This window comes from Streptopelia decaocto, assembly GCF_964273445.1.
Source record: "Streptopelia decaocto genome assembly, chromosome: 2".
Taxonomy (NCBI): Eukaryota; Metazoa; Chordata; class Aves; order Columbiformes; family Columbidae; genus Streptopelia; species Streptopelia decaocto.
The window spans coordinates 40,956,928-40,980,839 of NC_138655.1; the positions used below are offsets into that span (position 1 = coordinate 40,956,928).

At 39.8% G+C, this 23,912-nt stretch overlaps 1 protein-coding gene across 1 annotated transcript; it reads left to right on the forward strand.

Moving 5' to 3' along the window:
• Positions 1-9,024: 9,024 nt before the first annotated feature.
• TMEM68 (transmembrane protein 68) lies at positions 9,025-23,222 on the forward strand (the record flags this gene model as incomplete). The annotated part of the gene is made up of 6 exons (XM_082045399.1): positions 9,025-9,361; positions 10,964-11,128; positions 15,361-15,554; positions 20,691-20,751; positions 21,151-21,290; positions 23,118-23,222. The coding sequence occupies 6 exons, from the start codon at positions 9,025-9,027 to the stop codon at positions 23,220-23,222; spliced, it is 1,002 nt and encodes a 333-aa protein (XP_081901525.1).
• Between the last annotated feature and the right edge of the window lie 690 nt (positions 23,223-23,912).

Genomic DNA, 23,912 nt, shown 5'->3' on the forward strand with positions numbered 1-23,912 from the left:
CTTGTGTACCAGGTATTTGTACACTTTCGTAACCTTTTTTCTAATTTTTTTGCCCATTATTTAATCTAAAAGTTGCAGACTGTTGAGATTTTGCATCTCTTTAATATCTTTTCCCACTCCCTTTCAAATGCCTAAGTTCTTATTTAATGTAATGACATGAATTCCTTAGAGGCATTTTAACCATCATTAGAAATCTCTTTCATACCCAAATGTGCTGCTGGAGGCTCATACCAGATTCCTAAAAATACACTGAAAAAGCCTTATACTCATTTTCTTCAAGATTACTTTTTTAAAAAATGAGAAGGAAAAACAAATCTAGCAATGCAATTCTATTTTTATTGTACAGTGCTATTCAGTGCTCTTTATTCCAATGCATTTTTTGATATTTGTGTTATCATGATTATTTCATTGGAGTTTGTTCTTCAATAGCAGTTTTAGTTCTTTCACTTCTATCCAGATCTTTTGCATAATAATATACCATCATGCAAATACAAGGAAAAAAAACACGTGCAAACAAACGAAAATACTTTATTTTAGCTACATTTGCCATTGGCCAGTAAGCGTTATGTACAACCCTTTTTCTACTTGCACTGATAATCTAAATGTACTTTTGCCACTTAAAGACTTTCTATCTGCATTCTGTGGACCTCTTTACTAGCAAAAACACTTTTCCAATTATTTTGCTGCCTCATGCTAGGCAAGGAATATCAAGTTTTTCCTAAATGTCTTCCCTCATGAGAAAACCTGTAATTGAACAAGTCTGCCTTGAGCCATAAAAGCCAGAAGCCACCAGAAAAGCATTGCTGGTGGATGCTTTTTTTCAGGTTTGTGATTACTTTCCCTGACCCACAGCTACAGCACAATGTATGTGTGGTAAGAAATGTACTGCAGCCATGCATTTTAGTTTGTGGGAGCCATGCAAGGGCTGCAACTGGGATGAATGGGGATATAGGAGGAGATGCTCAGACTACAGCACTGCTTGCTATCCTCTGCATCTTCTGAAGAGCAGGTGGCAAGCCAATCTGCTCGTGTCAGCTGAATCACGACTCTCGAAAGTTTGGGGGGACTCTAGCTGTTAGAAGAATCCTCTTTGGGAATTAATCCTACTGAACAGTCACTGCAAACCCCTTTACAGTGTTATTGAATATTCTTGCTTTGTTCTCTGAGCATTTTCAAGTTTGGGTGAATCATTCTTAAAGCAGTGTCACACTCTGAACAGCAGTTGGTCAACAATTCTGCCCTCTTTCAGGACCTCTTTCAGTCCTGAGTCAGTATGTTGTATCCTGGAAGGGACAAACTCCAATTTCTTTCCCAGAAGTGTGTTCATTCTTAAAAAGCTGGCTCTCATCATGTACACATTTTTCATGGTGTTCATCTGGGTTCCTCTCCTGTAATTTGCAAATCACTGTTATCCCTCAATTTCTTGTTCTGTATCAAATAAAATCAATAGAATTCTATCATTTGTCTTAAGCAGGTCAGATTGATCCTTTTCTGAACTTAAATTTGGTACCTGTTGATCTTATCAGTCTAAATACAATGTCTGTCATGTTAGCCATAGGGTGAAGAATGGTACAACATGAAAGGTACTACATTTCAGGTTTCCTCCCCTTACTTTAGCTGTAATAACACGATCTAGCTGCCTTTGTTTAATTATACCCCAAGTCTGTGTGACACCCAGTTCTTCTAAGCTTTTAAAATAAATTCTTTCCCTTGCAAAACCACTGCACATTCTCAACTCGGTAGTCAATGCTGCTGTCTTAAAGTTTCCTTAAACAACGTACACACAGATTGACGGAAGGCACGTCCCAGGGAGGCTTCTTTCTTCCAGGCAGAGAGCGGGTACTCCTGCCTTATGACCAGTGAGGGGAGTCCGTGTGCGAAGTCCTGCAAACATTGAAATCCACTCCCTGCAGCTGTTTTAAATCTCATCTACCTGTAGGATATATTGACTGAACTGCCCGTAATTTCGAAGTAGCTGAATAGGAAACATGGCTTCAGGACTTCAGGCTAAGCTGCAGACTTTCGTGGCCATCTGCAGCCATCCGTGGCAGAACCTCCTCGCAGGCTTCTTCGCGGGCAACTCTCCCCGGGCACCCACGAGCGGGTGGGAAGGGGCGTACCGGCCCCCGCCTCGGACGGGGAGACCTCGGGGAGGTGGGTCAGGAGCGGCCGCTCACCCGCGTCCCCCCGCGGCGGGGCTGAGGAGAGCCGGGGGGCAGAGGAGAGCTCAGGGGGGGCGCTGAGGATGCGATGCCGCCCAAGGCTCCGCTCGCCCCTCATCCCCGTCCCGCTGCGATGGGAAGCGGCGCCTCTGTCCCGCGCCGCACCCATCCCGCGCCGCCCGTGCCAGGATTGTTATCGCTGAAGAATTAAAAAAGGAGATTTGGGCGCGGAACTCACTGGGGCAGCCGGGCTCAGCCCCGCCTCCCCGGGCCCGGCCGCGGGGGTGGCGGCGCGTTTATCCGGGACGGGGCCCCGGCCGCGGGGTCCTTGTGACGGCCGCGTCGCGGGCAGGTGAGCGGGGCGGGGGGCGCGGGCAGCCCCGGGGGGCGAGGGAGGGCAGCCCCGGGGGGTGGCTGGGACGTCGGGCCGGTGGTGGGCGCGGGGAGCCGGTGCGGGGGTGAGGGTGGCGGAAGCTCTTTCCCCCGCGGGAAACCGGCTCCCGGAGAGGGTACGGCGCAGTTGCAGCACCGTGTGCTTGAGCAACCATCCTTTCTGGCCATCTCTTAGCGCCAGAAATAGAGGAAAAACCCCCGAGTTTTCACAGGTTAATGACGTTTGAAAACCTTCATGTTTCTAAATGACAAAAAGGGATAAATGTAGGTATCGGGCACTTGCTGTATCTTGTGGCTGAGCATGACAGGTACCACCACTGAACATGGATCCTGCTTTTCATATGCCCCCTTCTCCTCTGACGACAGGCTGGGAGAATTAGGATTGTTCAGCCTAGAGGGGAAAAGGCTTCTGGAAGACCTTATTGCAGCCTTTAAGTACTTAAAGGTGGCCTATAAGTAAGATGGGGACAGACTTTTTAGCAGAGCCTGTTGCAATAGGACAAGGGGTAATGGTTTTAAACTAAAGGAAGGGAGATTCAGGCTAGACATGAGGAAGACTTTTTTTTCAGTTAGGGCAGTGAAACACTGGCCTAGGTTGCCCAGTGAGGTGGTAGATGCCCCATCCCTGGAGACATTCAAGGCCAGGTTGGACAGGGCTCTGAGCAACCTGATCTGCATGAAGTTGTCCCTGCTCATTGCAGGGGGTTGGACTAGATGAGCTGTGAAGGTCCCTTCCAACCCAGACTATTCTGTGATTCTTCCAGCTATTACCTGCCCCATTTATGGAAACTGAGCTGTGTGCTGATGCCCACCCAGGGGTAGTTCCACATTTCCATGTGGTGAATCAAACCCAAGTGGGAATTTAGTTAATTGTGTTTGCTGAGATTGTAAGACATAAATGGGAAACAATAATCCAGGCTAGGTACCCTTGGTGAGTGTAAAAGGGGGAATCACCACAGAGAGATGGGCACTGTAATTGCTATTTTGGGGGGATAAACCCTTTTGAGGTGGGTGTGCTGCTAATCCTTGAAGGCAGGGAACACTGTAGAAACATAGCAGTGTACAAGATATGTGGATTTATGGACGCAAATAAAGTGGGTGGTGGCAGTATGAAACCAGCAAAAGAGTTATTTCCTGTGGAACTGCCACAAAAAAATCTGGGAACTGTAAAACTGGAATTTCATTTACACTGAAAGGCAAGATGCAGAGTTGTAACTGTTAGATCACTTCCTTTGTGGAACAGGGCAGTCTAATTTGACAGAAGAGAAAGCTGGAGCCTTCCACTGAAAACCAGATGTCAAAATATTATCTATAGAAGAGTCTCCAGCTACTTTACACTCACCTTCCCACTGTGCTCTGCTAAACCTACTGCCAAGAACAAGCTGATCGGCACCAAGACCAAGATTATTCACTCTTTAGTCATGCTTAAAAGCCAGCTATAAGGTTTTAATTTTGATGCCATAGGTCTCTTGTGAAAGCTTTGTTGTTGCACTTCTGTTCCCTGGGATTGTAGTGTTGATAACATTATCCTTATCCTTCAGCAAGAGGTCTGGATCTGAATGACTTGTAGTACAGGAGGCTTTTTGTTGACAGGAGAACTTGCCTTTAAGCAGGGAGACATTACTTCGGTCTCCCTGTGACATGACCTGTAATTTTACATGGTAGATCCAGCTATTACTCTGGAATTTGATATGCTTTATAGGTGGAGTCCAAACAAACATCTCATGTGTCAACACAGATGTTGTTCTTTAGAAGAAGAATGAAACCACTCAGGACAGTAACACTTCAAGTCCATCACTAGATGACAAAAGTATAGACAATCTATTTTTTTTTTTTTTTTTCCACCGAACACTATACCTGCTTGTTAACCTTTTATGATGTTCAGTATTGAAGAACCTGGGAGCTGCTCTCAGCTCATAGTTTATAAAAGCGGAAGATAAATTTCGTTCTTAAATTTTGAGACTTGGGGCAAATGAGAGCAGTTACAAGTAAATATGTTGCGGTAACATTCTTGCATTGTCAGCAGTTAGGAGCAAACATGTTGTGATAACACCTTTGCATTGTCTTCCAGTCTATAATCAAGCAGTTCTTTAGTAAGAGCCTTGCAATAGGCACTCAAATAGTTATGTAATAATTCCCTATATGGTGTTTGATAGAAAGGATGCTTCAAAGTTGTGTTGGTGGTCTCAGCAAGGGGCTGGTGAGAACTAGCCAGTAGAAAATGGCAAAAATACAAGTTCTGTCCTGTTGTAGTCCTTCAGTGTTACACTGGCAATACAGAGGGATGCAGTTACCACAATGGACTCACATCCTATGATTCAAAAAGCAGGATCAGAGGTTCATTCTTTCCTTATGAAGTGTTGGAGGCAGTGTAAAACAGAACTGTGGGAGAAGGAACTGAAACCTGGTTGAGCACCCTACCTACCAGAAAAAGCCATGCTGCTTCTAGATTTTCCTCAATTGGTGAATAATTTATTCTTTCTCCACTCTGGCTTGGACTTAACTGGAATTATGTTGAATTAGTGTGTATCCCACCCACCCAACTAACTCATGTAAAGTGAACTTACTTCATGTGTGCCCACTTACTTTTGTATGTCCTTAGTCAAATCTGTACTGTTTTTACCCAGTTTGTAGGGGGTTTTTTAAATACTTTTGCACATTTAAGTATTTTCATTTCTTTCTAAGGCTGTTTGTTTTTGTTATAGTGTCTACATTGAACTAAAAATTAGAAATGAATAAGTTACTATGCTCATTTATACTGTAGTCTGTGAACAAACACGGTAGTGGTCTTCCAGGCAGCAAATTATTTGTGTTACATATGAATTGGCATAGAGGAACAGGAATTAGTGGGATGTTACATTGTTTACATTGATCGTTGTAAACATCCTATTAATATCAGGAGAAAATTCTGAAGTGCTGAATAATGTAGGACATAGACTCAATTCTCATTCGATGGGGATTCCACCACTGATGGATACTTTTTTATCTTGTCAGTTGATGACTTTATTTGTTTCATATGTGCTCCATTTTAAAGAGCTTTATTTTTTAATCAAAATGTCATGTGGCATTGGTAATATACTTCCATAAATATCATGGTCTAGCTTAAGTCTGGGCTTTTCCCAAGAGTGGTTTACTGCTTGTGCTAGTCATCCTGTTAGCAGGAGACCAGGCTGGTGGTGAGAACACATGGTGAGGGGCTGGTGGAAGGGCAGCAAGTAGAAGCTCACGTGTAGCTTAAACTGACTCATTGACAAGCCCCTAGTAAAACTATATGTGCATCACACCTTTACAAGCTATTAAACCTCTAATTTCCTCCAAGAATGGATGTGCATTTGTTTACATGGTCCGTTTCCCACAAAATTATAATGAGTGGCATCAGTTGCCTTCGTCACTTACCAGCTTTTCAGTAATATTGCCAGCAATTTATCTGGCTGCTGAGTCTGCTGTTACTTGTGTTTGGGGACTTTGGAATAATCTCACATCTCTTCCAGTCCTCTGGATTTTCCCTAGGCTTTCTGGAGTTACTAAAAATTACTATTGGGAGGCCAGAGGGAATTTCAGGTGTTTTTTAGAAGGATGTTAGGTACAGGAAGAAACCTAGATGTGTTAAGATTAAAATGTTGGTAGATTATATGATCTCTTGATCACCAGGTTCCTGTCAGCGATCAGTAGATCCAAATTAATCCCCATATCATATAGTGGTGTCTCAGAAGCCCTCCAAAATCCATTTGGCAGGTGATAAGCTCCAAACAGACTTCTAGCCAGAATTGTTTAGCAGAGAACCAGCTAGAAATGGGGTTTATCCAGAATCATTCAGCCCTCTGACAATATTATAAAACACAGATTCAGATACCAGTTAGGAGTTCGATTACTACACAGCCCATTCAGACTCAAGGGATCCCAAAACTTTAGCATGATGTTTCAAAATGCACATCTACCCATTCATAACTCTCAAGGGTACCCAGAAGATATAATTACTCACCAATAACGCAAAGTGTCTCAGTCCTCCATTTCCTTAGTCAGTGTCCTGGATCTAAGGAGGAGAGTCTTCAACTGAAAACCTGCTGCTCCAAGGAAGACCAGCTCAACAGGGGTCTCTGGAGGGCTCCATTTATACCCTAGTTGAATCTGAGCTTGTGGTCATTTATGGTAGTGGTCTAGAAATGTCTCTCAACTGAGGTGTTTCATTGGTCAAGGCCCTGTATGTTGACCAAGGGATGTGTGCATGACCATGGTGGTCCATCAGTCTAGAAGTGTGTGGTGGTTTTGAGGGGGGGAGAGGTACACCTGCCTCAAAGGGTTACTATTGGTACATTTACTACAGGTATGGACATTTTATCTGCAATTTTAAGCCTGTTTTGCTACTGGCTGCAGTATTCTGTGTTCTCAGTCTGAAACCCTCATAATGATGCAAAATCCACTCACTTCCTTCACCCTATGTTGCAGGCTGAACGAGTTATTCCAAGTACTGCTCAGTATTTCTGATTCAGTAGCCTGAGGCAAACCCTTAACATGGCCTTTTCCTGGGTTCTATCAGCACAGCATGCTTTGCAGACATTGAGGATATGTATTCCTTGCCCTTATCAGCAACTTTAAACAATTCATAACTTCTTTTCTATAGGGTGGCACCACACTGTCAGCTTTATCCTTCTTAAACATTTTCTAAGCAGAGATTTTAATATTTGAATCATGCAGACTGTTCCTCATTTCTTTCATGTTATCATTAGAATATCTTTTTGGTGACAATTTCCCGATCTTTCTATATCTTCATCAGGCACCAGTTATTAGGGTATAAACAATTCTATATTAATTCTTATGAGATTCTTAGTCACATTGGTTTTGTTTGTTTGTCCCATGCTGAGCGTTATTTAACACAGTGCTTGCTTCCTTTGAGCTCCTAGTTTTCTGGCCTTCCAGCTTGTACTCTACCTGTGTAACTGTCTTTATTTCAACTGATGAGTTTTTGCACTTTTACCCTTCAATTCTCTCCCCCATACCACTGAGGGTGAGTGATTGGCTGTATGGTGCTCAGCTGCCAGCTGGGGTTAAACCACAATGGTCCTTTTTGGAGTTCAAAGGGTTTGAGATAAGGACAGATTTGACTGGAGTGTGCAAGACCCAATTTATAGCTGTCACAGCTAATCATGGGCAGGGCTTGACATGGCCCTAACATTTCATGCATGTTAGGATCTAGTGCTTGTTCGTCGCTGCTTTTTGGTTTTGCTCTTTGCTGTACTCCTTGTCATCCATAATTCTGAATGGACCTGTGCTTTACACCGGCACACTCCTATATTCTAACCAAGGCTCCAAAGAAGAAAAACAGAACCACAGAATCATAGAATGTCCTGAGTTGGAAGTGACCCACAAGGATCACTGAGTCCCACTCCAGGAGAGGAGTGGGTAGTGTTTAATGGGTTTGCTCATATAAGTGTGCAGCTGAAGACTAAAGTCAGCAAAATCTGGAGTTGCTGTGCTTGGCACTGATCTTGGCACTGACTGTGGAAATTATGATTTGTTTCTTGCAGGTATTTATTCTAGTGTTGGAGCAGAAAAAAATATTACTTGTTAAACAAGTAGTACTAACCCGATTGAGGCAAATAAAAGCTGTATTCAGTTATGGATTACTGAACCTGATTGCAGTGTGGCTAATGCTCAATCAGCCAGAGATGCTGAGGTGCTCTTGCATTGCAGAGAAACCACTGCTTGCTGCCAGGCAGGCAGGGTCAGCCGTAGGAACAGACTAACTAGGGAGCTGCATGTGGCAAACATATCACTAGGGCCACAGACCCCAGCTGGCCTTTGCCAGGGCTGGAAAAACTGAAAGAAGGGTGTGTTGGCATGGTTGTGTGGTTGAGAGGCAAAACCAGCTTTTCCCAGTGCTACCAGCAGTACCAAAGGCTGTCCCAGGCACCTCCCGGCCTTGGGAAGGAGCCACGGCTGCCCAGGTTTTGCTTGCCGGCTCCTCAGCTGCTCACTCCGCTGTTCGTTCCCCTCGCTGCCGGCTGCTGCCAAACTGAGAGGGACCAGAAGCCCAGGCTGGACTCTGCAGAGGATCGGGAGAACCCAGATCTTCGGTAGCACTCTTCTTGGCTAACACAGCTGAAAATGCTTATCACTTACCCTCTTCTGAGCTTCTGTAAAGTAAGCCATGCTTATACAGAGAAATCATCTGGTCAGCCATGGTGCATGGATCCTGAGGCTTCCTTGGACTCCAGCCCTTGTCCTTGGAGCCCCTATTGTCTGGCTGTATAAAAAAAGGTCCATAAATATATATGATAATCTCATTACAGGCAGTAGTGGATGACATTGCCAGCAGCTATCTTAGCATGACAGAGTGAGACAAAATGTTTGATTCTGTGCTATACCAAAATAAGCATCAGGTATACCTACCAAAACCTTTTTTTCCTAAATTGAGAAACTTCCATGATTAGACAAATTAAAGCTGGTTTTTCTTTTTTCTTTCTCCTCCATGCAGGACATGATAGGCAGAAAAGAATCCTGCATTTCAGGACAGATACCGATGATTGACCTAAGCTGCCTTGCCTATGTTCTGGAAGAATGGACTATTGTGCAGTACCTGAAGAAATACCTTTTTCATGTGGCCACCATCTTACTGACAATAAGTGCAATATTATTTTTTTTTATAGTTCCTTTAACAATCCTCTTTTTCATTTACCTTTCTAATGTTTTGCTTTTAATGTATCAGAGGAACAATGTGGTAAAAGCAGATCCTTCAAGTGATGTTTGGGATAGTGCAAGGAAAACTATAGCACGCTTTTGGGATATATATGCAAGAATATGGCATGGTGAGTATGACATTATGACATTACTTGTCTGAAGCTTTGAATTACAATAAATAGTTAATACACCTCTTTTTTTTTTTTTTTAATAGTTCTTCCAAATGGATGCAAATAAATGACATTTATTATACTTCGTATGGCACCTAACCCAAAACTTTCTGCCTCAGAGACTGATAGCAACATAGAATAAGCAGAATGAAAGGGAGAAATTAGTTTATATGGGGTAAATTTCTCTTAAGTGGATAGGCAGATGCATTTTTCTGTATACAGTATCAGAGTGAAGCAAGTGTTTATGTTACTTCTTGTAACATAACTGCAAGAGAGCTGTGTGATTTATTTTTTGCCTTAGTAGCTGCTTAAAACCCACTCAGTAAATAATCAAAACAGAACAACTAGTTGGAAATGTAATTAGTGTATTTTTAGTTGGCAAAAACTACTTCATTTTATGACAACTGGAAATAATTTTAGGAGCTGTACAGACAAAGAAATAATTAGATGCCACATTTAAGTTTGTACTGTGGCAGAATTTAAAAGTAACCTGATTTTTCAGTTTTATTACATTCAGTCTTCGGATACTTTCAACACACCCTGCTCCCTAGGAAAATCCTCATCTGCATGCTAGGATCTTGTTCTTCCTACAGATGTAGTTTAGGGCTATCAGCAAGACTTTGCTGCCCTAGGGATGAAGAATAAGAAGTTGTTATCTCTATTGCTATCCCTCCTTACAGCTTTCCCCATTAATCTTTGAACATCCTGCAGTATAAAACCTTCTCCACCTCTTCCTAAGACTCTGCCCATTACATCCCTATCCTTCTCCCCAAACAGTTCATGATAGGAGCTGTAGCAGGGATGGAGATGAAGGCGGGACAAGGTAGAACAGGGCGGTAGAAGCTGTGGTTTTCCCAAGCCTTTGTATCCATTAGTCTCCTAGGCTGGCTCCACCTAAAACCTACATCAAATGTAGGAAGAGCCAGGAAAGGCAATTACAGAAGTCCATGTCTGTGAGAAAGTTCCCTTCCATGGTGAAGTGAATACATTTAACTCTTATGGAGAGAACCTCTCTTTAGGATTCTTACAGATTCTGGTTTGGACTTAAACACCTCAACCAGAGAAACTATTTCTTACGTAAAATCCCAAACTTTACATTAAGTCTGACACAGAATAGAGATTCATACTTTCATATTTCAGGAAAGCATCCTGATTGCTTGTTTGCCTTGTTCTGCTGATAAAGTGGTTTCACACCAGTACAGGTTTTTTTGTTTGTTTTGTTTGTTTGTTTGTTTGTTTGCTTATTGTACTTCGGTCTGAGAAAAGTTCCTAATGGGAAGTAATCTAGTCCTTTCACTAGGGAAAATGTCAGGTTCAGGTCTGATCTGGTGATTAAACTGATTAACAAATTAGTCCACAGATAATCTGTGGTGTTTTGAGGGGCTTTCTCTTTGCTGTTGACCTGAAGTTCCATCCAGAACTTAATTCTTTTAAAAGCTACTGTACAAGCTTTCGCAGCTCTCTGAAAGTCATTTAACAAAGGACAGTATGCAGTTTTCTTTAAATTGCCAGATGATTTACAGCTATAATTTTCAGTGTGTTGCTTTTCATCCCAAACAGGTTATGAGCTTCACGGTGTGGAAAACATACCAGAAGGGCCGGGCATTCTTGTGTATTACCATGGAGCTATTCCTGTAGACTACCTTTACTTTTTGTCTAGGCTGTTTCTCTGGAAGAATAGACTTTGTCTGTCAGTAGCTGATCATTTTGTCTTTCGTTTACCAGGTAAGAACATGTTGTCTTGTATTTAAGCATCCCGGATTAACTCAACCTGTTGCTGGTTTTGGTGAAATTCACATTTACTACACTTCCAAGACAGCTTTTAAATGAATAGACTGCTTTTAGACTTCTAAGCTAAAAGCTGGTAGACACAGGAGGGCAAACAGGGTAGAATATCCTGTCTTTTAAGTGAAAGGTCATAAAAACACTGGAGACCATCCGAAGATGACAAACAGACATTATATAATCCCTTTGGGATGAAATGTCATGCCTGAGTAGAAAGTATAGGATAGGACTATATTATTGACCCAGTGCTGGCTGGTCAGGAATGGGCTATGAGTGCAGAAGACCCCAATAAATGTCAGGATATCAATTACCTACTTGCCCTCTACACTGGGTAGACATCCCAGTGGGGTATGACATGAAATGTATCTTCTGATCAAAGCCTGGAGTAGGACACCAAACTTCTTTGAAGATTTTACTGTTGAAGAGAGCTCTGTAATACTGATCACCACAATACATTCACATATAGTAGAATGTGAAAGAAATCAATAATTCCATTGTGAAAAGGAGAACATACAGAAAAGAAAACCTAATTCATTTCTAGAAAAACAAAGCATGAAGAAGGAGCATGCAGAAGGATTAACAGGGAGAAATTGTAAAGGCATCTTTATACCACTTATATTAAAAACCATTATAATAATAAAGAATAAAATAAGGTATCTAAAGGTACAAGGACATTCTTCAGAAAGGAAAGTTGTGTCCAAATACTGAAAACAAACAGCATAAACTCAAGCAAATTTGATGCAAGAACATTAAGGCACCTCTAGACAGTTGACAAGAAAGAATTTGCTAAAGGCACACTTTGTAAATACTGTGTAGTACTAAACACATCAGAAGCATGAAGTCATCAAGAAATGATTGTCTTTTAATACAACCCCTAAAGGACGATAAAGCTTAGCAGAATATTTGCAAAGGAGAATTCTTTTTTAAGGGATAAATGAGAGGTTACTGTTTCAAACCGAATTGTCTGTAGCAGATTTTTATTACAAATATATAGTAAACTATTGTCAGGACCAAGCAATACTTCAGTTGTGCAGCTTCTGGACCACTGAGGTGCACATAACTGATTGCTCAAATTATGTTCATGCTAGAGGAACAGAAGGTGGCAAATATCTATAAACCTATAAACCTATAAACCTATAAAAAAGCTACCAACAAGGCATCTGGTAAAAAAGGCCACAAATAATGGAAATTAGGCCTCCCTATTTGCTGCATTAGTAGAAAATGTGGCTAAAAGTAATAGACTGAGTGAAACTTTTCCCAAACCTTCTCTTGCTCTACCATACTTACCCACATTTGCAGAGAAATGTTGCCCTTCACACATTGGTTCTTTAAAGACTGTGCATGAGCATATGCTGAAGCTCAGTCTGTTGGATTAATTAAAGTTATGGTAGAAGTCTTCTTGTGAATGAATAACTGGTTAAAAGGTAGGAAATAAAGGGTAGGAGTAAACAGCTCATTTTCATGAAGAAGAGAATTCACTAGGTATACCAATAAAAATCAGTGCTGGCACCTACATTGTTCAAAATAATCATAATCTAGACTGGTAGTGAGGTGACAAAGCTTTATATTTGCCATTTTTTTTTAAAGGCAGTAAAAGCCCACACAGAGAATACAATTATCTACCAATACTGAATCACTGGATGATTACATGGTAGATGAAACTCAGTATTATAATGCAGCACGCAAAGAAAGAAAAACAAGTCTAAACACATAAACATGTAATTAGGCTTTAAATTTTCTAGGTGACTTTAGGAATATGTCAGCTTAAGTCTCAGCAATCACCAAAAGGCAAACAGAATTTTAGGTGTATAATGAAAAAGAAGAAACCGAAAAATACCATTATGTACTCAAAATGCATATGGTGCCCACATCTTGAATAGTGAGTGGAATTCTCATCTCCCCATCTCAGAAAAGCTGCAAAGTAATAAAGATACAAAAAGGAAAAGGATTATCTGAGGCCTGGTGTGGCTTCTTCTGTGCAACTAGTACATAAGATGGAAGTCTTGCCTGACTGAGGGGTACAAAATTCTGTGTGACCTGGAAAAGTGGAATAAGAAGTGATAATAAATTCATGTGATACATCATATTTCTGTTAATAAGGATATGGCATTCCTGGCTGCAGGATAACACAGGAATACATATGGGTTCACAAAGGGTTTAAACCAAGTCAATATCTGTCTTTGACAGAAGGATCTATCAAAGATGACGTCTTGAATAAGATTAAATATAATTCAATTACAAGCTGTGGCACTGTGTTTTCCACTGTCTTCCAAAGCTTCTGTTGCAGACCTTTTGTCAAATTTGCAGTGCTAGACACCAGTTCTGGCAGTCCGTACTTGTTTATATTTATTGATATAAACAATTTCTTTTCAAACCATGCTGTTGGAACAGTGAATTTGAGGACTGGGGAAACTCTCATTTGCTGAAGCTCTCTATGGGAATTCCAAACTGATAGATTTTAAATGTGAAAATAACATAAGAAAGCATAGAGTGCTTCTATGGTTCTCGGTCAGTCTTTTGGAGAAAACCCATTTCTGGAAACAAAGGCAGGAGATTCACCAAACTATTCATGCAGTGCTGAAACTGCCCTGCTGGCTTCTGCCATTCATGCATCTTAGAATCACAGAATCACAGAATCGACTGGGTTGGAAAAGACCTCAGAGATCATCGAGTCCAACCCTTGGTCCAACTCTAGTCCGTTTATTAGATCATGGCACTAAGTGCCATGTCCAATCTCAGTTTAAAAACCTCCAGGGACGGCGAGTCCACCACCTCCCTGGGCAGGCCATTCCAATGCCTGACCACTCTCTCTGTAAAGAATTTCTTTCTAATATCCAGCCTAAATTTCCCCTGGCAGAGTTTAAGCCCATGCCCCCTTGTCCTATTGCTAACTGCCTGGGAGAAGAGACCAATCCCCACCTGGCTATAACTTCCCTTCAGGTAGTTATAGAGAGTGATGGGGTCACCTCTAAGCCTCCTCTTCTCTAGACTAAACAACCCCAGCTCCCTCAGTCTCTCCCCATAGGTCTTATGCTCAAGTCCCTTCACCAGTCTTGTTGCTCTTCTCTGGACTCGCTCCAGCACTTCAATGTCTTTCCTGAACTGAGGGGCCCAGAACTGAACACAATACTCCAGGTGTGGCCTCACCAATGCAGAGTACAGGGGAAGGATCACTTCCCTTGTCCTGCTGACCACGCTATTTTTGATACAGGACAGGATACCATTGGCCTTCTTGGCCACCTGGGCACTCTGATGGCTCATGTTGAGCTTCCTGTCAATTAGTACCCCCAGGTCCCTTTCTGTCTGACTGCTCTCCAGCCACTCTGCGCCCAGCCTGTAGTGCTGCAGGGGGTTGTTGTGACCAAAGTGCAGCACCCGGCACTTGGCCTTATTGAACTTCATCCCATTGGAATCAGCCCACTTTTCCAGTCTGTCCAGATCCCTCTGCAGAGCCTTCCTGCCTTCCAGCAGGTCGACACTCCCTCCCAACTTGGTGTCATCAGCAAATTTGCTGATGATGGTCTCAATCCCCTCAACTAAATCGTCAATAAAGATGTTAAACAGGACTGGACCCAACACCGACCCCTGGGGAACACCACTAGTGACTGGCCGCCAGCTAGATGCAGAAGTCATATAGAAGTGCAATTCCATCCAAGTAGTTCTCAATTTAACCACAGAATACTCAGTTTAACAACTCTAAACCTCAACATTTAAAATGTTAAACGTGACGTTTTAAAAGAGCACTAAATTAGTTGCCTGTCAGGTATTTATTTTTGTAGCAAGCTTTATTGTATTGAAAATTGACATTTTTTTCTGTATTAAAATATTTGTAAAGAAGGAGGGAGGAATAGATGTTTGTTTCAGATTTTCAGCTATGATGCACAAGTTTCAGTTGCATGGCTGGTGCTTTGATAATTATGGAAAACAGCATGTAGAGACATTACTTTATTGAGATGCTCCTGATAAGATAACACTTGGGCAAAAACACTGTCATGTATTTGTCATTTAGCCAATATTTACTCTGTAGGTGTTTTACTTCCTTTGTACAAATTTGCCTTAGTCAAAATATATAGCTATTAGATTTTCATTTAGCTGTAATCTTGTTCCTACAGGCAAGCAGTATTTGTGATGTATTGCTATAATAATATGTATTTGCTACTTACTTATTGCAGGACTTAAATTATTATTGGAAGTGATGCGTGTAATGCCAGGTACAAGGGAGGAGTGTCTCATTGCACTGAAGAATGGACACTTGGTGTCCATCTCACCAGGTGGAGTTAGAGAAGCGCTATTCAGTGATGAAAGTTATCAGCTCATGTGGGGAAATCGAAAAGGTTTTGCTCAGATTGCTCTAGATGCAAAAGTGGTGAGTATGATATGTTACCAATCCCAGTTTATGCTTATTGCATGCATGCTTCATCATAAAACACGGTTTAGGAGTGTTTGTTGGAAAGTCTTCCAGACAGAAGAAAATGTTTGGGAGTAAAGATTTATTTTCCTTTCCCCACCACTTTTGTCAAGCACATTGATCCATAGGGAGGAAGGACTTTATGGAGCTGTATAGCTTTTTCTTGACTGTTGCAAGGGATCCATCTCTATGGTTCCATGTTGACAGTTCTATCATGCAGGCATCAAATTTCGCGTCTGGACTGTATGTCAGGAATCTTCACTGTGGTCCTTCTCCATATTGCTGTAAGTTTCATTCTTTTTTCTCATCTACTAGACTTATATCTTTATCTTACTTCTAAAAACCCAGTCATTTTCTTACAGCTCTTTAATGTATTTTCCTTATCTTCTCATATTCTGGGAGAGTCCAGGATTTTGTTCTTACCCTTACTTTTCTTCATGGTTTTTAAAGATTGCATCAACTAACACCAGGTGCACCTACATCAGTGTCTGAGTTTGAATCCTGTGTGTGCTTTTCAAGCATTTTTTCCATTTCCCCCACTTACCATGCTTTTATTCACATCATGGAATGTGTTAGATTACCTGGGCTGCATTCCTTTGGGCTGAAGCTAAAACCAGAAGTGAGACCCAATACTCTCCAGTTGTAAATGTTCAGTCAATGGTACTGGACAAGAATTAGTTCCTCATAAAAACTGAGTACTGAAGTGCATTCAGTGGTGATGTCAGATCCTCAGCATCCTCCAGAGATGTGCTTCTGTTGGTTTGCACTCCACTAATGTTCATATGGCCACAGTTTCCATTATATTTTCCATATGGATGATGATATATACATAAAAACTTCTATCACTGACTCTGACTTTTTCCATCTAATTCCACGTGTGAGACTGCTTCTCTGACGTAGTCTCTGGGAAATAATTTTATTGGGGATGGCACAGATCTGAAAGAGCAGCAACCCTGTCTTTTTCCTACCTGTCACATCTCATCATCATCACCACTAGAGATGACTTTTCTGTCTTAATTTAAGCTTTGCATACTTAGTGCTCTCTGTGTCTGACAATACTGGTACACATCCAGGTTTCATCTGTTCTGCCATGACCTTTCTGCTGCTTTATCATGAATTGCACAAACATAATTTTTCTTTACATTCTTAAGAATATTTAAATCATAATTCGATCCATACATCAGTTCCAGTGCTCTTCTTTGGCCTTCCACATAAACATAATCCTTTTCTGTCTCTATAGGAGAACCTGTACAGAGAGTTTTTTCCCATGAAACTTGAATTTCTTACCACCCCTTTCAGGTTTTTTTTGTGCAGTTGTATCTCTTTCTTGCCCCTTCCAATTTGTTGCTTCTCAAACTTTGCTTTGGTCTCTTGTGGCACAGCTCCTACAACAAAGTTCCTAGAGTTGCAAAATGTATGCTTCAGGTTAATATTTCTTCATAACTTTATCACTGAAATTTTGTGGGTAGATAACTAAACACTAGAATAGATTTAGAGGCAATTACCCAATGGATAAAGTAATTTTAGGCTGGGAGTCTTATTTCTACCTCTTCATTTGTCTTGTTATGTGGCCTTTTAAAATGCATGTTTTATGTATTTCTGTTCCCTCTCCTGTCCTTTTTCTCAAAAGTGTGGGCTGGTAATGTTAGTCACAATATTTCATGTATTGTGTGGGCTCTACACCACCACTACTACACCACCACCACTACTATCAGAATATGAGTAGGATAAACCCAGTCAAATTCATTCGGGCATTTTTAATTCCTTTACCATCTTTCCTCTTATGTATTAATTTAATAATATACTTGAACAGTCAGAAGGAGGTGTCACTTTAATAACTTGAGTGATTTCTAATCATTGTGCTTTCATATCTGTATTTCAAGCTTCTTCAAATATTTAAACAATCTTTTGCCAGATGCTTTCACTTCACTTGGAATCTTATAGTGTAATTCTACAATATAATAAGGGTTTTTTAAAATAAAAATTGAATTAAAATTATGAATTCCCTTAATACCGAGTGCCACCCTGATCAAAACATATCACAAAAAATCCTTGATTGTAATCCTCTTACTCCTCCCAGTCTTCTGTAATTTGGAAGCATACAAAAATAGCTGAATAGTAGTACCTTAAATTGCTAGTACCTTCTATCAACAGTTTTTTTAATTTTTAATTACTTTTTAAAAATTTTTATTTAATGAATTAGGTATTCATTGATGATAAGGTTCCTGTGGTGTGAAAAATTATTGTGGTAATTTGTATAACGTGTTTGGTAAACCAGATACCATGTAGGATTATCTTTTACCTGGAGATGTGAGAGAATAGTTTTTCCTTTGACACCTGCTAGCCTGAGCTCATCTTTACAACAACACTCCTGGCTCTTGTATCACTTATTATTGTGCACATTATTTTTTTTATATATATATTTTTTTTTTATGATCAGGAGGTCTATCTGGATCCCAGTATGGTGGGAATCACTGTAATTAACTTGCAGGCTCCACTGAATTTTGGACATCTTTGATATTTCTCTGAAAATCTATGATCAGACGCACTTTAGATTAAAAAAAAAGAAAAAGAAAAAGAAAAAGAAAAAGAAAAAGAAAAAGAAAAAGAAAAAGAAAAAGAAAAAGAAAAAGAAAAAGAAAAAGAAAAAGAAAAAGAAAAAGAAAAAGAAAAAGAAAAAGAAAAAGAAAAAGAAAAAGAAAAAGAAGTGCTGTGCATTTACCAGTAGAGGGGGCAATATTACCTTTATATGCCATTTCTTGTATAAAGTTAGGCCCATAGTATTACAAGACCTGGATTCCATCTTTGGACAGACTTGATTACTTCTGTTTGGATTTGCTGCATCCTTTTTGATACTGGCCAAACCAGTCTTGTAAGTCACTGAAGATTGGGGATAGACTCACCTAAACTATCAGAACTTACTCTATCATGTAGCAATTCATATGTTTTGCTAATACTTATTCAGATCCTGGATGAAGGCAAGGGAGGACTACAAGTGCTTTTTTTTTTTTTTTTTAATTATTTTAAATTTATTATACACACAGTGTAACCATGAACCAAATACGACAGTTTACAGTGTTCAAAATGACTATATGGTTGTTCATAACCTGCCACAGATGACTTTGAATGGGGATTTCAGGACAAAAACATCTTTATATATGAATAGATATTCCCATTTTTCTTATAATGCTATGGAAGTTCAACAGTTCTTCCACTGAAAAAGTTGAAGAAAAGCAAACAAGGAACGTAGTTTTAGCCTTAGTCCTGGCCTGCAGGTTTCCACTTCATCTCATATAACTACTCTGCTTACTTAAGGTCACAAAAGGAGAGTGTTACTATTTAAGATTATGACTCAATAAACTTCTGAGACATATTTGTCTGTTGAATTTATGTATGCCAGGGTCCTGAGTATCAGAAATACCATCTGCCTATGGCTGGAGTTTGACAGCCTAATGGGGAATATCCCTGGATTTTATCTGTACCAAAAAAAAAGGTTCAAATCTAGTTAGGCAAAAGATAAACAGGGACTACAGTTTGTAAAATTCTTATATATGTGCAAGGAGTTTGGACTAGATGATCTCCAGAGATCCCTTCCAACCTCAACTATCCTGTGATCCTGTGATTTCCAAGCCAGCTGCGTGTGATCCAGCTCAGTTCCAGCACGGCAAATCTACATCTGAGGGTTTCTGCAGATCTGACCACGCTGCTTTACAGACACAAGCTTTTATGTGTGTACCCATTTGCATCAGCTTAGGGACCAAACACTGGTACCCACTCTGTATTTCATTGCCTGACTACTGTATGTGAGCAACTTCTGTGTTCACCAGATTTCTTTATACTCGAAGACGTTTCTCTGACACTATTCCTAAAATCTTAAGTGTTTTGTCTGCATGATAGGCAGATTTCAAACATTTTAAATACTAGACATATAGTATTCGATTAGTAACTGAACCTAAATGTGGTATTTTTAGTGTCCAGTAGTTGTATGCTTTTAAAAGATGTTACTGATATTTTTAAGGGTTTATTTCTAAGAATTTCCCATACTGTCTCATTCTACAGGGTTTACAACTTCATGTATGTTTGATATTTTTGTTATTCATAATGTTTTGGTTTTTTTCCTTTAAATGGTTTCCATCACTTTGAGTTCTTTGTTAGACTCTAGCCAGGTCTTTTTCTTGGTTGTTTTTTTTCTCATCCTGTGGTTTCTGTTCTGTGGTAGTGATCCTTAACAGCAAAAAGCTGTTCCTTCATTACCTTCTGGACAAGTAATTCCAACATCATGCTCAAACTACCGTTTAAAAAAAAAATGAAAAGGAACAATGGAGTGGGGAAAAGTCAGTGTATGTACAGATACAATCACAGTTTGTTTACAAACTACGAAATCTTACCTCAGGCTGTAAGCGTGACTGTTTCAAGTTCAGGTGTCTCAAGTGTCTTTCCTTTTAGCCACAATAATGCAGTGAACTTGTTCTGTAACTGCCTAAGGACCTGCCCTCCAGAAGGCAATTCTAGTCCAGGTCAAATAATGCAATTGCCTTATTTGTCCAAGGGATTGGCAGATTTTTTTTTCCAGTGGAGTATTATCCAGACATTACCGCTTCAGTGAGACCTTTGAGAAGCATATGAGATGAGCTAAATGTGAATGTCTACTTGCTTTCCGCAAGACTCCACGAACTCAATACTTTCCTATTCACCACACATGATGTAAACTTTAGACAGAGAAACTGCAAAACTTTATGTTTCAGTCAGTGATACTGGAATAAATATATAACATACAAGTCATTTTTTTTAGAATCTCAGTTAACTTTTGCAAGGTACATTCAAAATGAAAGGTATAAACCTCTAGTACAATATCAGTCATTTTCCTTACAGATGGTAACTTTAATGCAGCAATGTTTGTGGGAGCTGAGAAACAGAATTTGATTTCTATTCTGAAGTTTATTTTTTAGAAAAAGAGTCCTTGTTTTTTGCCTAACTGATAATTATCCTCTGTATCCAAGTTATTTTCTCAGCTGCATTAACAGGCACTAAAACATAAATTCAAGCTTGATATAGCATTTCCACCCTTTTTTATTTTTTAATGTGTTTCCTTAGCCCATCATTCCAATGTATACTCAGAATGTCCGGGAAGGATATAGGACACTTAAAGAAAGAAGTAAGAACTTTAAAATATATTTTAATTATTTGGAATGTTTTCTCCACTTTTCTCTCAGATTTCTCTAATTTTTCTCTCAGATTGTGCTTTTCAGACTTCTGCTTACTTTGGATTCTCTAACATGCTTCCTGTGGGTAAGAGGTATCTCAAATATAGAAATAGCTTGTGTATAACTGTTTCGTGCTAGGTGATTTCATTCTTTAATGCACCCTTATTTCAGTGATCTATTAAGTCCATTGAGCTTTGTTTTGGTGGACAGTTACCTAAATCCTGTAATTTCTTCTCGACTGTCAGATAAGCATGTATTTTTAAGAATTCTTCCATATTAATCAGAATTAAAGTCTGGCTTATGTTTTCTGTTTCTATAATCTCACTGTTTCCACCCTTAAACTATTTCAGGATTTCTTAGGCAGCTGTATGAAAACACTCGATTGCCAATTTTCCCTCCGTACGGAGGACTTCCAGTTAAATTTCGCACATATGTTGGGGAGCCAATCCCTTATGATCCGAATATAACTACAGAGGAATTAGCTGAAAAGGTAAGTTAGCTCTCTTTTTTTTCCTCTCTATTATATGTGCACTCAAAAGTAACTTTTTGTATGCTTGAATAAAGACAAACACATTTTTACTAGCTTGTTAAAGCAATGGACGGTCAAGCTCCAGGATTAATTGATCTATGGATACCTACAAGCACGTATTGACATAGTAATAGTTGATTGGGGTGCCCTCACCTTTCAGAATGTGTGAGCTCTGTCTTCTTGGGTTGCTCACTTTGTTTCTCCCTTTGTCTTTGATAACTGAAATGATGCAAACTATGTTTTAAGTTCCATTTTGAGCAACTAGGAAAATATATTTCAGATATAACAAATACCTTTCAGAATCTTCTCTAAATAATATAGGGCTCCAGAGACAAAGTTCCACAAGAGCTTCAGTTTCATTGTCAAAAGGAAAATGTTGAAAAAATAATTTGCATCCAAAATATTAAAAGATTTTAAGTACGTAAATCTTGGTGAAATCAGTGGTGCTCAGGAGCATAAAAAGGTTTATAGATCCAGGGTTTAGGTATTTTTCAAAATGCTAATCTATACAGAAAATGCACTCTTAAAAACTTTTAATAGAAGACGAAAGGAGGGCTTTGTGCCAAAAAGAAAATAATCTGTTATGGCCTAGGAATACACACATCAAAATATTTATTAGGAATCACTGATGTAAAAAACCACCTTGCTGCCCTCAAAAGGATGCAAGATTAGCTTTTCTTTATTTTTTTTTTTTTTTTATTTAAGGATCTACTGCAGATTGTTCTGGGCTTCACAGCAGTGAAACCAGAAAGACAGGTTTGGTCTGTTACAAGGGAACTGACCCAGCAAGCCCTGGAATTCAGTCTTAGCAGGTTTAGGAGGCTGGGATCAATGTTAGTGCTAAGACTGCCTGTACGGTTACCCATGTTCTTGTTCTTTGACGGAACAGTATTTTGTGTGCCTGCAAAACTGAAATGGAAATTTCCCATGATATTGATTTGCTTTACTAAGTCAAGCCTTTGACCATCCTCTTTAGTGGGAGTAGGGTTAGGTTTTACATGGCTCATAATAGTTAAAAAACTAACAAACAAACAAACAAACTTAAATGGGGTTTGAGATGACCAGTGGCCTGGCTGACCTCTATCCAATCCTGCTCTGGAAAGGAGTCATGACATTAATCTGTTCAGGAAAGGTTTGGCTACTCTTTTGATATATTCCCAGTGATATTCTACCATCACCCTGCGGTAGAGCACTGGAGTATGTAGCTACCCTTACTAAATACATTAGGAAAAACTATGGGAGATTATTTCTTAGCCCTAGTGGAAATACAGCACAGTTTATGCATTCTCTTCACAAGCTTGCATTTGAATCTCATGTAAAGTAAAAATGAACAGAATTTACATACAAATTCTCTCCTTATGTGCATTCTGTATGTGATTCAATTATGGAAGAATTCATATTGGGAAGGACAGACGGAGATCCCTAGTCCAAATTCCTGGTCCCAGCAAAGTCAGCTGTGAGATCAGATGAGGTTAGTCAGGCTTTATCCAGTGCTTTTGGTGAAAACCTTCAGGGATAGAGATCACACAAACTTAAAATGCCCAGGTTTGGTAAATCTCAATAATTTCAGCCTATCCAAACAGCAATCAATATTTTTATTCCTTTCCTTTTCAAGGAAAGTGTTGTTAGGACAACTAGTTAATATAAAAGACATTTTTTTTTTCTTTAAGGTAGATCTTATGTGTGAGTTTCCCAATACCTCTTGAACATCTGATAAGAAGTCAGTGATCATATAATTCCTCCTTGCATAAGCAGGTCTGTAAAGGCAACTTTCTCATCTCTTTTCAGACCAAGACTGCCATCCAGACTCTCATAAGCAAGCACCAGACAATCCCAGGCAGCATATGGAAGGCTTTACTGCAGCGATTTGATAAGCGTCATAAAAGTGATTAGAATGCTTATGTTTATTTCATTGGTTTTACAGCATATAGTAAAAAACAATATCCTATGGAAATGATGACTAGTAATTGGTGTTGAACCAGTTTAATTTACAAGTTTCTACAGATTTGACAGAAGAAAACAATTAACCTCTTGAAGGTTCCCCTGTGTTTTTGAGGATATTCTGAAGTCAGAAAGGCTGAAGAAGAAAATTTATGTATAATAGCAATGCAACAGCTAAATTCTCCAAAATGAAATCATGTAGCAAGGATTTGCCTGGTTCCTAAAACAAGTGTGTACGTACATTGGAGAGCCTCAGAAGTGTTGTCTAGATCTGTGGTTTTCTCTTATGAGCAGCTGACAATCCAGTCTCAGAGCAGAACCGCAGAGTTGGTGTTATCCCACCAGATTCCACCCCTTAGTGGCATCTTCCCTGTTGGTCCCCAAGCAAGACAGTGTCAGAAGAGAAACTGCCTCACCTTAGCTGCTTTGGCCATTTTAATAGAGAGACTAGACAAAGAGAAATAATCCCATTAATAATAATCCCATATTAGACTCCTACAAACACATCAGCTTAGTGGTTTGGTACCCTGAAAAGCAGGAATACAACATCCAAGACTTTGCCCTGACAGAAAGAAGAAAACTCTTTCAAAGAGAGAAAAAGCTTTAGTTCAGTGTAGCACTACGCATATACATGTAGACAGA